The 15040-nt window shown below is 56.8% G+C and overlaps 1 protein-coding gene across 6 annotated transcripts in view; it reads left to right on the top strand.

Annotated features, from left to right (window-relative positions):
* MBP (myelin basic protein) overlaps positions 1-15040 on the top strand; it is a 118931-nt gene that overhangs the window by 94186 nt on the left and 9705 nt on the right. For 4 of the 6 annotated variants that reach the window (XM_086683255.1, XM_086683253.1, XM_086683257.1 and 1 more), the window contains 3 exons: positions 13156-13263; positions 14142-14177; positions 14549-14581. In XM_086683255.1, coding sequence (XP_086539381.1) covers positions 13156-13263; positions 14142-14177; positions 14549-14581 — 177 coding nt within the window. The remainder of the gene's footprint in view (positions 1-13155; positions 13264-14141; positions 14178-14548; positions 14582-15040) is intronic. The other 2 variants (XM_086683256.1, XM_086683254.1) reach the window with 1 other exon arrangement.

Here is a 15040-nt window from a genome sequence, read left to right as displayed (position 1 = left end):
CACACAGACCCAGCCCGTGGGCTCGACAAAGTCCTCGCTGACCCCGAAGGCCCCTCACGGGCTGAGTTCCAAGGGCCGCTGCGTCCGTGATCCATGCGGTGGGTGCTCGGGACGCGAAATGCTTTTCAGGAGGTGCTTGTGCATCAGGTGCACACGGAAGGTGGGGCGGCCTGGTCTGAGGACCTCGGAACCCGCCCCCCGGAACCCCCTTTCTGCAGAGAGGGCCTCAGCAGGTGGCACGGCCGTGCTCTTCTCCAGCTGGGGTCTTCTCTCTGAGCAAGGACTTCCCGTTACTTGGAACGCCTTCCCCCAGCAGCTTGGGATTCCTTACTCTTTCAAGAAGGTGGGTGTGTTTACTGGAGGTCTGACGGCACCCGCCGTGGGGAAGGATCGCAAGGGTGGCACTAAACGGTTTCAAAATGCACTTGTCTGAGCATCTGTGACCAAGAGCACTTGAAACAGGCTTGCGGAGGGAAGGAAGGCCGCTGGATGAAACCACAATATGAACAGCTGACTCTCAGCTCTCAGAACCAAGAGTGCCTTCCCGCCCCTGTGGTTTGGAAACTCCAACGGGGTCGATGAGCACCGCCTTCCTACCTTCCAGAATACTCTTCCTTCTCTCTCTCTCTCTGTCGTGGTCGATCTCTCTGCCCTCTGCAAATACACCAAAAAGATAGGAAAGCCTAGGAGAACTGCCATGAAATCAGAGGTAACCCATCCAAGGGCAGATGGGTCCCAGCGCTGCCCCCGGCCTTTGAGAGCCAACTCCCCACCAGGAGTTCTTGGATTCCGGGAGACCCGACATCTGTTCTAGGAATACAGAGCTCCACTTTTCCAGGGAGGCGCGTGACCACAGCAGGCGAGGAGGGGTAGCTACAAGCTGACGAGGAGGGCATCGTATTCGGGAACCCAAAAGCAGGTCGGAAAGGCAAGAATTCCAAGAGAGGAGCAGGGAGCACACCGGTGGAGGGGAGCAGCAAAGCCTGTTCTCCTGGGGTCCTGCTCTGCACAGCCGGCCACCTCGCCCCGCACAGGGTCCCCGTCTTGGCATCACTGCGTGAAGCGAGGGCCTGTGGACGAAAGAGGGGCGGGATACGCCCAGAGCCGGAGGGTGCCGTGGGTGTGTCGAGCCTTACGCGGGACACCTGGTCCCGCAGCCAGCGCCCCGCGTGTGGCCGCCACGTGGGCCCCGGGGACGAGCGAGGGGCGGCAAGGGGACGGCACACACTCTTGCTTGCTCTCCAGCTCCCGGTCCCTCGGGCCTCGCTGGGGCCGGAGAGGGTGAGGGGCGGCCACCACGCGCAACGGGTTTAAGGGACCAAAGACTTCGTACTGCGGAAAAGCGCCGAGCACGAATCGGACACACGGGCTGTGGCTCTGATTTGACCACCGGGCTCCCGTCCTCACCTTAAAGCATCAACAACAGCGAAAGCAGCCACGAGCGCTGCCCACACCGTGCGGATCCCGTGCTAACGGAGCGACATAGTAGGGGCGAACGTGCCGCCCCAGCCCGGGAGCCCTGCCCCTCGGCCGCGCGAGGCCTGAGCTGCCCAGGAGGGACACGCGGTGGCCCCGGCAACCGCAGGCCCCCCTCTGCCGCTCACCGGCTCTGGCCTCGGGCTCACCGGTTTCTGCCCTCAGACCCCAGTTTCTCGACCAGAAATTAAGAGTGTCAGATGACGTTCCTTTGAGGACGACGGTGTGGCGGTGTTCGGGGACGCCTGTAGCCGCACGTGGGGACTCCAGTCTTGCTGAGGCGGCAGCCATCGGGGCATGACTTCCTGTGCGCTAGGCTTGTTAGGAACAGAACGCTCGTCACGCACACGGGGAGGCCTCCAGAGATTCCCTCGTGCTCCTCCTTGGCGTTTCCTGGGTCCGATTTCTTCATCGTCGCCGGACAGACGGCTCGGACAGAGTCGAATGATTTCGACGGCTGCACCTTGGGCGGGCGCTGGAGGTCTAGCCGTGGAGACCGGGAGCCCACCAAGCCCCTGGGGCGGGGGGGCACGCAGGCCACCTGGATGTCCTCGCCCCAGAGCGGGGCCGGCGGTCCGTTCTGCCCACCGAAGCCGCCTTGGGGGCCCACGGCCCTTACCTGCCGGAAAGCATCTCGCAATTTGCCTTTTCCTTCCGAAGAAGACTGTCCAGACCCCGCAGCTCCGAACATGCTTGTGCACAACCTGCGCACGAAGACAACTGGGTTCCAAGCCCAGGAAAGACGTCCAGGGAAATGGTTTTGGCTTCTGTCCCCCGGGAAGCTAGCCCGATGCTCCTGCCAGGAAGAGTCTACCGTGCACGCTGGACACACTGAGGTCATTAAGCATGTGTGTCTGCAAGGGGCAGAAGTCAGAGCGGTGCGGGCCGACCTCCGACCCTGCCTCCCACCGCTTTGGAGGAGCCGGCAGGGAAGCGGCAGAGACCGGAGCTGAGCCGGACTCCGGCTCTGGTCAGCGCCCGCTGCCCCAGCTGTGCGGCACGGAGCTTTCCTGCGGGGAAGACCACCGGTTCCTTCCTCTACGAGCCGTCCCCGGTTTCCTGCAGCAAGTGGGGGGGGGGGGGGCTGCCTGTGACAAGGTGGAGATGACACGCTGGTCCTCGCAGACGCGCTCCCACGCGGACTCCTCACTAAAGCGCCCGTGAGGCACCGGGTGCACCAGCTCGCTGATGGGAGACAGAGCCCAGGAGGGCGGCAAACTCTCCACCATTTCTCCCCAACTTGGGAACCGCTTCCTGCCCCAACGGGCACCCCTGGTCCACCTCCGTCGCCCTCCCCTCCAAGGCACCCACTTCCCAGGATGAGGGGGTTGAGCACCAGGCACCGCGGGCCGAGACACTAGGCTGGCCGCGTCTCTCTGCGCCCAGGGTGACGGCCTCAGGCTCGCATTTCGGTTCATTTCCTGGAGATCCTGGTTCTGGCCTCAGCCCCGCACCAGCGGCCAAGGGAGGGAGAGCCGTCCCCGCAGGGGAGGCGGGCGGGGGGTAGTTTCCCACAGCTTCATTCTCTGCCGACCTTGGAGCTGGTCCCTCCGATCGCGGGACAAAGCGACAGTCCCTCCTGAACGCCAGGAACAGCACAAACCCCACACCACTCTCCTGCCAGCAGCCCGCACCGGCCGGCGCTCTGACTTCCCAGTGTCCGCGGAGAAGGCCGCTTCGGGACAACCGCCAGGTAACCTAGAATTTCCATCTGGATCACAGGTCTGCCTGTAAAGTCCTCCAGAAATAGAGAAAAGACATCCGCTGCCACTGCACAGCTCTCTCTCTCTCTCTCTCTCTCTCACCAAAGGAAGAAGCCGCAGCTTTAATTAAACTCACTCGAGTCAGCAATCCAGGAGCAAACATATTCTTAAACTTGCACAGGGCACCTTGCACATATCATCCGGACGGAAAAGAACTCTCTCCGGTTTACAAAATCTAAAATGCCTTGACCTTGCCAACAACGGAAACGGAAACAAAAACTAACCCTGTCTCCCGAGGCACGGCAGAAGTCTGGACAAAATGGCATCATTGCTTCCTCTGGAAAACGTACGTGAACAGAACTAGTGAGCGAGGCCCGACGGGCTGTAGGAGAACCTCGTGTCCATCGGTGGTTTCTGGGAACACCCGGGGGCCGTGGGCATCTGGGATGTGTGGATCAGAGCAACGCCCCTGGGGATTCCACCCCACACACCGGGACCCGCTCTGAAAGGGACGAAGGTGACGCCTCGAATACCTCTTGGTCGGACCTGTCATTTCGTCCCCAAACTTGTGCCCCTTGGTGCACACGCTGGATTCAATAACACTTACCTCAGTGGCACCTGGGTCGGCACCTGGGCCAGTGGCCACGGTGGGAACAGGAAGATGCCACGGTCCTTACCTCCCCGAGGTCGACAGGACGGGGTAGGAGGGGGCGGACAGGCCAGTTCTACGGTAGGAAATAGGTGTGGCTGGGCAGGTATACGGAAGAGTCTTGGATAGAAAGAGGAGGCTGTTCAGGCACGGAGTCTTTCAGGAAGTCCTCCAGGAGGATAAACCATTTAAGCAAGATTGTTTGTGGACGTAAAGGGTTTGTACACGCCGTGGAAGAAGCGTGAAGTACGAGAGAAGGGGCAGGAAAGTATCCAGGTTTCGTAGTAAACTGTTAGCGGTTCATAAGTGTAAAGTACATCGTATGCAGAAGCGTATTAGGACTCATGACCACTTTCACAAGAGAAAACCGTTGTGTTGATTCCAAGTCTTGCTTAGGTGTGGGCCACTCAGAACAATAATGACACCATTACAGTCCGTGGCTCCAAACAGGGAAAGGGATTAACCACGCGGCTCCCCGGATCTGAGTTTTCCGAGACCGCCACAGAAGCAAAGATTTCTCTGGGGGTAAAAAGCAAAGGGCACGTTCCTTTACTCCCGCCCTCTCAAGATGTCTGGGGAAACCTCCTAAACGGTAAGTGTCCTCCCTGCCACGCCATGGGTATGGGCAGCGCTCCGTGTTGTCGACCCTGTCCGCTACACGAGTAAGTATCCAAGATATGTTTGTCTGTTGGACGGCTGGTTGGTGGGCTGGTTTCAGTGACAGGAACAAAACAGAATGACGCGGATGAGACCGTCATTCGCGTGGAGCCATAACTTCCCCTGGACAGTGGGAGCGAACTGGCTTCTAGCTTTCGGTGCATAGAACCGCAGCCTTTATACCAACAACGAAGCAGAGACATCCCGCTTCATTAACCAGACTTGCTCTCCTTGTCCCCGGCCATCACGGTCGCCAAAACAAGCAGGAACCAATTTTGGAGGGACGAGTGGAGGGCACGGGTCCCCAGTGCTCCGGGCATTAGCTGACACCTCTGTCTCCATCAACACGCATTAATTTTTCCTTATACACGAGAACATTTCTGTTTCTAGCCCATCGTACCTCCACAGCTTAACGTAAGGTAAGTCTCCTAACTTAAACAAAAATAAACCAAATAAACCTCCAGGTTTTAAAATTTTATTCTTCTTTCTTACCTTTCCCTTGGGGCGTCCGGCTAGCCCATGAGGAGTGTTAGGTCGGGAGCATCAGCCTCTGTCCCACGTCGACCCCACAGGCACGGGCCCCGGACTCCCAAGTTAGGAGACGGGCCGGCACGCGCCTTTTCCACTCGGGTACCGGTCGTCACACCTGTTAAGTGGAGTGGCTGGTTCAGAGGGTGCCGTGCAACATTTTTGGTCCAGAAACAACGAGGGTGAACGTAAGAATCATACGCCCCATATTTGAAAGCAAGTACAATTGCTCTCTTAATTCCCTTTTTAAATCGAGTCCTTTGGGGACACATGGAGAAACTCCTGGAACTTGCGTGACTTACGTAATGGGGAAAGTGCCAGCAAGAAAAGTGTCCCTGCCGTTACCGTCGCCGGACGTCAGGGGCCGTAGCACAGAGTGAGGCCGCTGCAAGGGGTCTCCGGCGGCTCCGGGCTTCTCTTCACAGGCTCCGATGTTTGCTGAACACCAGCGAGCCAGCTGACGGGCCAGACCGGGAGCACGTCGGAGGTCTCGGCACCAACCAGGGCTTGAGGGGAGAGAGCCCGGTGTGAGGAGCAGCGAGCTCATTTCTTGTCCGTCATGTAGGAAAGACGGAGCTGATACCAGCCACACGCACTGTCAGGTCCGCACTGGGTTCCAAGGGCCAACGTCCCCCGAACTAGCGCACGACAGAGTAAACGGCGGAGGGACCGAATGTAGTGTTAGTCAACGCGTGTGATCCGCAGGAAGCCGGGCCACACTTAATGATATTTGAAAGATGGTCTAATATTGTAACATATCCCGAGTCGTCGCACGTTGTAAACACTCTTGACCGTCAGGGACAGGGGGCTGGACGCACCAGAATGTGAAGTTTGGGCTGTAAAACACCGGCAAGAATAGATCCTCACACGGGCTCCTCATCGACCACGTGGCTAATCAAAGCCCTTGGTCTACACGTGGGTGATCTTCTAGCTGTCTTCATGTGTGCGCGTGCATCTAGTGATTAGTCACTACCGTCTCGGCTCCGCCTTTGCACTCATGCAACACCCCCCGTCCAGAAGAGAAAGGCCAGCCGTGAGAGGCCCAGCCCGGCCCGTGAGAGGAGGGGACCCGAGTCTCCCTGGGCTGTGCCTGGTGCAACAGGGGACACACAGGTGCATCTCGGGGCCCAGGCCCCGTGAGCGCCGAGCACACAGACCACCGGGAGACACGGATTCACTATGATTCCCTTCCTTGACATGCTGATGGCTGACTCCCTCGACTTTAAATTCCTCTCTCAGAAAAGAAAGAAAGAACCAGAACTTTTTTTCCCTAACCGCAAAACCCCAGGCACGGTGATATTAATTTTTTTCAAGATACACCATTTTCTTCTGAGAGGGAATGACTGCCATCAGTTGGTCTCTAATCAAATCCAAATGCAAACGTGGTGTAGACTAATGTCTTCTCCGTGTTTTCGGGAGCGGGGCGCTGTATTCAAAGGAACGAATCTTTACCCCACCTGATGTGCATTGATCTTCAGATGTGTCAGGTGGAAACTAATCTCCTGTTATTACTTGTCAGTTTAAGAACTCCCAGCTCCCTGGCTAATTGGAAAACAGTTAAAAATCCCTTCCCGAGGTCTGGACGGAACGCGGAAGGGGCCTGGAAGCCAGTACATGAGCTCCCCCTGCTGGTGACGGACATTATCCCAAGTGGGGGGAAAATCCTGTTTGTTTTTCAAAAGCAACACGATGACAGAGGTTAGTGGAAAAAGCAGTTTACCCCCAAAATTTATGAAATGGTTGCTCTTTGTCCCCTGGCTTCCCTCCCATGGTGTTTAAAACTTCTCAGCATGACGTTATTTGCCATCAAGGAGTTGCTGTGTTATTGGTCATGATGCCAAAAAAAAAAAGAAAAAGGAACACAGTAGCACCCGTGCATTCTGAGACCGCGTTTCAGGGCACCTACACGTGGCCGTGTTTAGGCGCGTTAAGCCAGGTCTGAACATAGTTTCACCAAACTGAGAAACGAGGGTCATCCTTAAGTGGTAGAATTTCTTCTACAACCTTTCAAATTTTGGCTTCTTTATATGAGTGTGCGTTATTTTGCCCGTTAGCCGAAATGCTTTCAGTAGATTCTTTTTTTCGAATTTCGCTTGTCCAAAATGTCCAGCGGCACACGCTTCGGGGATACCGTGTTGAGATGGCCTAGCCTGGGGTGTAGACCTGTGGACGTGGGGTGGGACTCCCACGGCCTCCGTCTCTGCGTCTCAGCTCTCAGCCGACGGGGAGCCGCTGCCCTGCCCCTCACCCACGGCCCGTGGCCCACCTTCGAACGCCCTCCTTTGCCCGCTAACCTCCTACGGAGGAAACGAGCTCCCGGGACGGGGTAGACGCGGGCGAGGACACAGCAGTCTTGAGAAATAACTGGAAAATGTTAACAGTTTGGCCTCCTTTTCTTTTCAACCTTAGTGAACACAAAAGTTCTTCATCAGAGAATTACTGTGTGTCTTAAAAACTAAATGACAAAAACCGTTCCCCTGTAAGGGAGCCCCGGCCCAGTGGGCCAGTGGGACTGAGGGAGGAAACCGGACAAGTCACTGGCCCGAGACTCGGAGGGTTTCCACAGGGGACGCTCGGCGGCTGCCGCCTGGCCCCCGGCCTTCACGCCCTTGCCCGGCCTGGCCCCAGCTGGACCGTGGGGCCAACAGGTCACCCTCGTGCCCCGGGAAGCTGCCCCTCTTTCGTGCAGACCTAGCATCCTCCCCGTCCGTCCTGCCCCAGCAAACAGGTCCCCTTGTTCACGGTGAGGGCTAAGGCTCCCCACAGACTAAAATATGACCAATAACCCAACCCCGCTATCTTTCAAGTGACTCCGCAGGGCTCCCAGGGGCTCCCGCTGCTCTATGGACAAAGGTGCCGTGCTCTGACCACGACCTGAGCAGAGCCAGGGCAGGGCTTCGAGGGCCTCGGCCTCACAGCCCAGACAGCCCTCCAGCCGCGGGTGGGCCCCTCGTCCCAGCAGAGCCCACAGGCCTTCGTCACGGTGCGCGCCCTACTCGAGCTCAGACTCCCTGCCAGGCAGCTGCACTTCGCGCTGTGGAGGCGGGGGGAGTCTGGGTCTGGGCGTCCCTTCTGCCAGGTGTCGGAGGCCACGGAAATGTGGCCAGACCACATCAGCCTCGCCAGATCTGGTCGGACCAGCGGCCAAAAGGTGGGAGCAACCCAAGTGCCGGCCAACGGGTGAACGGATAAACTAAATGCGGCGTGTCCGTGCGATAGAGCGTTATCCGGCCTTGAAAGTCTCGGAAAGAAATTCTGACCCTGGCGACAACGTGGGTGAGCCAAGCCAGACGTAGCAGGGCAAATCGGATGAGATACCGAGAACAGTCATGTTCGTGGTGGCAGAGAGTAGAGGGCGAGCGCCAGGGGCTGGGGAGGGGACTTAGTGTCTGATGAGCACGGGGTCTCAGCTCGGGCAATAGAAGCTTCTGCAGGTGGTGCTGAGCAGTGGGTGGGCCACTGCACTGTGCCCTCAAAACTGGCAAAGGTGGTAAATTTCATGTACATTTGACCACAACTAGAGACATATGTAACGGGTGGCTCAGATATAGCTGGCACCCCCACCCCACCGCTGCGCGAGGGCATCATCACCATGACAACCAGGGTGTGTTTCTCATTGTTTCTTCCTGTGCTCACCGCAGAAGCTCCTTAGTTAGTGATCCAAAAATAAGGAGGTTAAACACGAGGTCTAGCGTCTTAGGAAACGCCCTGAGACATAAACCTCCCTGGAGAATGATTCTCCTTCCGTGGCTGCTCTTCAGGGGCCCGGTGGTAATATTCTAGGAGGAAGACCCTCAGTGCGTCTGGCTTCTCATGTGAGCAAATGAATCAAAGCCCCAGCGCACGCCGCGGCTTGCTCGAATCACACAGGCCTTGGTGCCAGGGCCTCCCCGACCCCCGCGGCGTGCTCCCTGCCGAGGCCGCAAAGTTGAGATCCAGCTGAAGGGGTAAGATGCCGAGGGAGAAATAACAGTCCGACGGCACGTGAGGTCTTGCAGCCTCAAGGGACCGCGTTGCTCAGGAGACAGACACATGTGGAAGGTGAAGGCTTTTGCGGCAAGGGCGGCCGTGGGAGCAAGAGCTCGGGCCTGGAAATGAGATGCTGCATGTGGAGGGAAGGCCAGACTCTGGGACCAGGCGCCCAGCAAGGAGGGGCAACGTGTAGCCATCAACGCCGGGCTTGGTCGTGACGGCCCCGCTAGACGGGTCTCCTCTCGTTTAGATACTAACCCACAGTGACGCTCATTGGCCACGTCCAGTTCTGCGAATTTTCAGCCAGGTGGGCTTTTGTGTAGCTGCTGTGAGGCCACAGCACCCCAGGACAGTCCCAACTGCGTCCACGTCGAACCCACGCCACACCCGTCCCCTCCCCCATCGCGGTTCCTGCCACGTGCCGCCCTGCTCACCTCGCTGTGGTTTGATCGTTAGAAGAATGTCACATAAATGAGATCGCACGGAAGGAAATCTTTTCTAGAACGGCGTCTTTTGCTCAGCGCTGCGCCATGGCGATACCTCTGAGCTGTCGCAGGCATCCAAAGTTTGTTCTCTTTTATGGCGGGAGTGGCGTTCCCCTGGATGGATACGCCATTTTGTTTCTCCTTTCTCCCACTGATGAGCATTTGGGTTGTTTGCAGATTTAGGGATTATGAATTGAGCTGCGAAGAAACATTTGTGGACGCATTTTCTCATGAACGTAAGTTTGCAGTTAAGACTTAAATTACTTTTTCCCCCGGGGCGCCTGGGTGGCGCAGTCGGTTGAGCGTCCGACTTCAGCCAGGTCACGATCTCGCGGTCCGTGAGTTCGAGCCCCGCATCGGGCTCTGGGCTGATGGCTCAGAGCCTGGAGCCTGTTTCCGATTCTGTGTCTCCCTCTCTCTCTGCCCCTCCCCCGTTCATGCTCTGTCTCTCTCTGTCCCAAAAATAAATAAAACGTTGAAAAAAAAAGAAAAAAAAATAATAAATAAATAAATTACTTTTTCCCCTCAAAAATGGTGACCCATACTAGGAAAAAAAATCACTTCCAAAAATATTTTTTTTTCCTTCTACCACTCAAAGCAGGATCATAGGGGAAGCAGATGGTTAACTTTATAAGAAACTGCCAAATGGTTTTACGGAGTGACCGCACCGTTTTTGCAATCTTGCCAGCAATGCAAGACCATTTGTTGTTCCGTATCCCCGCCAACACTTAGTGTTGTGAGTACTTTTAATTCTCCCCGTTGTAATACGTGTGTAGCCGTATCGCCCCATGGCTTTGATTTGCATTTTCCTAATGGCTAATGATGTTGGGGATCTTTTCACATGCTTATCGGCCCCCACCCATCCTGGTTCCTGCGGTGTCAATTCCATATTTTGTCCACCGTTTTTAGCTGGGTTATTTTTTTTAACCACTGAGTTAACATACGCTGGTATGTTCTGCTTTCAAGTCCTTTGTCAGATGTGTGGTTTGCCGGTGTTTTCTCCAGCCTGTAGCGTGACTTTTCATTCTCTTAATGGTGTCTTTTGCAAAACAACAGTTCTAAATGTTGATCAAGTCCGGTTTGTCAGCGTTTTTTATGGGCCGTTCTTTGCGTGTTGGGTCTAAGAACTATGTTTTCTTCTGAAATTTTATAGGTTGACATTATAGATAAAGATCTAGAATCCATTTTGAGTTAACTTTTTTATAGGTGTGATTTGGGATTGAGGTTCATTTGGGGGGTATGGAGAAGCTGTTGCCCCAATAACATTTTCTGGAAAAGACTGTCTTTTCTCCGTTGAATGGTCTTGCACCTTTCTCAAAAATCAACTGATCATATTTGGCGGGGGGTGGGGGAGGGGGCTATTTCTGGATGCAGTAGAGTTCCACTGATCTATGTGTCTCTCTCTCCTCTAACACCACACTCCCTTGATTACTATTACTGTATAGAAATCTTAAAATCAAGTGATGTGCCTCCTCGAACTTTATTCTTCTCTTCCGCAATTTTTTTGGCTTTTTTGGTTCCTTTGCATTTCTGTATAGTTATAGAAACAGTTTGTCTACATCTAAAGAAAACCTCACTGGGACTTTGACTGGAAGCGCATTAAATCTGTGGAGCAACCTGGGGAGAATTGACATCTTGACCATGTTGAGTCTTCCCATCCATGAATATGGTACATCTCTCTGCTCACCCAAGCCTCCTTTGCTTTCTTCCTCCAGCCTTTCCTGGTGTTGAGCAGAAGGATCCTATCCTTGCTTTTCTAGATTCGTACATAACTTTTTGTTTCTTTGATGCTATTACACATGGTAGTGTTTTCAAATTTTCCTCTTTAACTGTTCTTTGCTTAGTATATAGAAATATGACTCGCTAAATGTCATTTTAGAACCAGGCCACTAAAAATATACCAATGTAGTCGTAACTGTGTGACTACCTCAGATTACTTGTGCAGCTGACAATTTACAGCCCGGAGCCCAAGTCAAGTCAGTCTTCACTGGGCATGTAACAAAAGAAGCGTGTGATTCCCAGACCATCCTCCTAGTGACTTAAGATCAATTCTTTGTGTGAGGCTCTGTATGGAAAGCGACCTAAGCAGTCTGCTCAGGCCGGCAGGGCACAGGACACCTTGTCCGCAGCACAGCGAGATGTCCAGCCAGAGAGAAGATGCCGTATTTGGTGAGGCAGAGCAGGGGTGGGAGTGGAGGGAAGGGTTCACAGGTGTGTCTGGGCTGCCGAGGGAGGAATCAGAGGAGAAGCTCACGGCTCTTGTCTTAATGTCAGTAGCAGGGGAGGGGAAGGGATTCAAGAGATGTGAAAGGGAGACGTACAGGACTTGTTCCCGGAGGCCAGGGCGACCGCGGGGTTTCAGGCCCGGTGCTCTGAGGCAGGGAAGGGGGCGTCTGGGGACAGCCTCAGATGTCACCGGCAACGAGGTGCCGCGGACAGGGCACCTGTCACTCCAGCCACCCCGGTCGGGGGTGCAGCTGGCGCCGCTCACAGGAGGCCCCTCAAAGGCACTGCGTTCTGCAGAAGCCGGCTGCAGCCGTCCTGGTGACACGTGTCTCCTAAGAAAGCGTCATCTCGTGCAACAGGCACAGAGCGGACGGGGGCGGCACCCCCAGTGACGCCAGCGCATTTGTCTGACTTGCTTTAAAGGAAATCCCCGTCGCGGGTGTAGGGCCCGTCTGGCGCCGACTCCTCGGACCTTCTTCGCCCTGTTCTGTCTCTGGGCGAGCGGGAGGAAAGCCCCGGAGTGCTGACGCTGTGGGATGAGCCCGTGTCTCCTGCTGGTGGGCACAGGCGGCCAATACTCGGCCCGTGGGGTCACTGGAAGCTGCTGCTTGGTGGACCTCCCCCCCCATCGGTGCCCCCATCCGGCGTCGTCCCGGCAGCACTCGCCGAGTGGGGAAGCCCTGGGCGTCACTCCCCACGGCCCTTCCCTCTGCTCCGGACGTGACCGTCCCAAATGGGGCGGAGGCCCAGGGACCCTGTGACCTGACACGCTGACGGGAAACAGACGCTAGTTCATGCGATGCAGCCACCCCGGAGCCGAGACAGGCTGGTCTTCTGCTGTTAGTGGTGGTCCGATCCAAAATTCCAGAGTATTTTCTTTTACCCATGCCAGCAGCTTGGGGAATGAACGCCGGCTTGCCCCGTGTCCGTCGTGGGTGGACTCCGCCCTCCTGTGCGGTGTGTATGTGACCTCTGGGGAGCCAGAGCCTGGCTCGGTGATGGAGACGCAGCCCAGAACATTGCAGCCTGACCCCCGGGATGCTCCTGGTCCCCTGATGCCCCGGGAGTGTCCCCTGCCGGGTCAGCCACTTCCCAGTGTGAGGTCCTGGTCTAAACAGAATCTAGGGGCGCCTGGGGGGCTCAGTCGGTTGAGCTTTCGACTTCAGCTCAGGTCATGATCTTGCGGTTCGTGGGTTGGAGCCCCGCGTCGGGCTCTGTGCTGACGGCTTGGAGCCTGGAGCCTCCTTTGGATTCTGTGTCTCCCTCTCTCTCTGCCCCTCTCCTGCTCTCTCTCTCTCTCTCTCTCTCTGTCTTTCTCTTTTTCTCTCAAAACATAAAATAAAAAATGTTTAAAAAAATTTTTAACAGAATCTAGATGCCCAGAGGAGGAGAGAGGCAGCTTTCCAGGGAGGCCCGACAGGCGGAACCCGGCCTGAGGTCACCATACTCTCTCTTTCAGGATGGACATCACGCGGCGAGAACTGCCCACTATGGCTCCCTGCCCCAGAAGTCTCAGCACGGCCGGCCCCAAGACGAGAACCCCGTAGTGCACTTCTTCAAGAACATCGTAAGTGCCAGCCACAGGGGGCAGGGAGGGCTGGCCACCGCACCCTCCAGGGGCTCTGAGTATGTCCCCAGAGGCCCCTGAGCTCTAATCCACAAGGGACGTGACTACATCCCCAGCGATGCCTCCCTCCTCCTCGGGGTGAGGCCGGCCGTGAGAGTTGGGCCTCATCACGAGGGGCAGGCCGTCTCTGCCACTCACTGGAATTTTGGGTTCTAGCACAGAACTCACTCCTTTTAAGACTACAGGGCTACGAGATGCTTAGTTTAAAGACACAGGCTTTGCCAAACCACGGGGACAGCAAGACCAAAGAGATAAAAAGATGAGTGGCCGTCAGGGTTTGGGGGGAACACGACATCACACGTGCGTCCGCAGAGCCCGACGCGGGGCTCGAACCCACAGGGATCGTGTCGCACGTTCTGCCGACTGAGCCGGCCAGGGGCCCCTGACAAATTCAGGTTTGAAAACAGAAGCGAAACCACGCACTTCTGACCCTGAGCGTTTCTGCAGCAGGCATTGTAAGACGGTGTTTTGCAAGCGAGTTTTAGGAGCCGCAGACCTGAGAGCGCGCCGTCTGAAGCCCTGAAGAGTGGGGGACGCTTCACCTCCCACCCGGGAAAGGACCGTGGGGAAGGAGGCTCACCGTCTCCACCCTCGTGCAGCAGGCGTGCCCCGGGAGGGCTGGTTCCTGCCTGCCGAGCCGCTCCCGTTCCCTGACATTGAACTAGGACGGGAAGGGGGCGGGGTGGGCAGGCAGCCAGCGGGTGACTTGTTAGACCCGGGGGGCCCCCAGCAGACAGGAGGTCCCCAGGAGCAGGAAGGGGGGGACACGGGAGGGAGGGAGGCTCCCGGCCCGCTCACCGGTCTGCCTGTCTTTGTAGGTGACGCCGCGCACACCTCCTCCGTCACAAGGAAAGGTAAGACCTCCGCGTGTTGTCGTTAATTATCACGGTGCGTAGGCCTTCCCCGGAATCCCTAAACGTACCCGGAAGAGGGCCGGACTCACAGCTTCACCCCGGAATGTTCACCATGTGGTCCCGGCGGGAACAGGCCCCGGGGGCCGCCGGTCACTCGGTGCTGCTGGTCCCCAGCACGCTCCCCCTCCACCTGGTCCCAGACCCTCCCCCAGCCGCCGCCCCCCCCCCCCCCACACTCCCAGGGAAGCGGCAAGTGTCCTAAAACTGATTCACCCCCTCAGCACGATCCCGATCGGTGTTTCTGGTTTGTCAAAAGACTTTACTTTTTCCTGCCTTGATCACAGTGTCTGTTTCTCTCTCTTGTCACACAGGGGCGAGGACTGTCCCTCAGCAGATTTAGCTGGGTAGGTGACACGCGCATGTCCACGCGGCTGCCTCTCCTTCCTGCTCTCACAGCCACCCAGCTCCTGCGCTGGGCTCCGTTCCTTTGCCCGACGGTCCCCTTTCTTCCCCTTCAAGCCCGCTGGCCCGGCCATCGGGGGGCCACCTGCTTCTCCCGAGGGGAACCCAGTGCTGGGCCGCTGCCCCCTTGCCACGCTGGAACTGAGCCCCTCCCCGGGAGGGTGCGGCTCCGTGCTGGAGGGATGGGAGCACAGGGGATGGGAGACGAGTCCGCGTAGCGCTGGCCGAGGGAGGCCCCGCGGCCAGAGGACTCTCCATGGCCACCCCTGCCCCCCCGGGGTTGACGCCTTGTTGAGGAAACACGACGCTGCCTTCGGTTACACACTCACAACAGCCTAACTGAGCCACGAGATGTGGGGTTTGACTATAGTGTGGTAACAGCCACAGGGTAGGTATGGCCC

Source organism: Puma concolor, chromosome D3 (assembly GCF_028749965.1).
Source record: "Puma concolor isolate L17-30 chromosome D3, mPumCon1.1.hap2, whole genome shotgun sequence".
Taxonomy (NCBI): Eukaryota; Metazoa; Chordata; class Mammalia; order Carnivora; family Felidae; genus Puma; species Puma concolor.
Note: the sequence above shows the minus strand (reverse complement) of the source record. Positions and strands in the feature narration are given on the sequence as shown.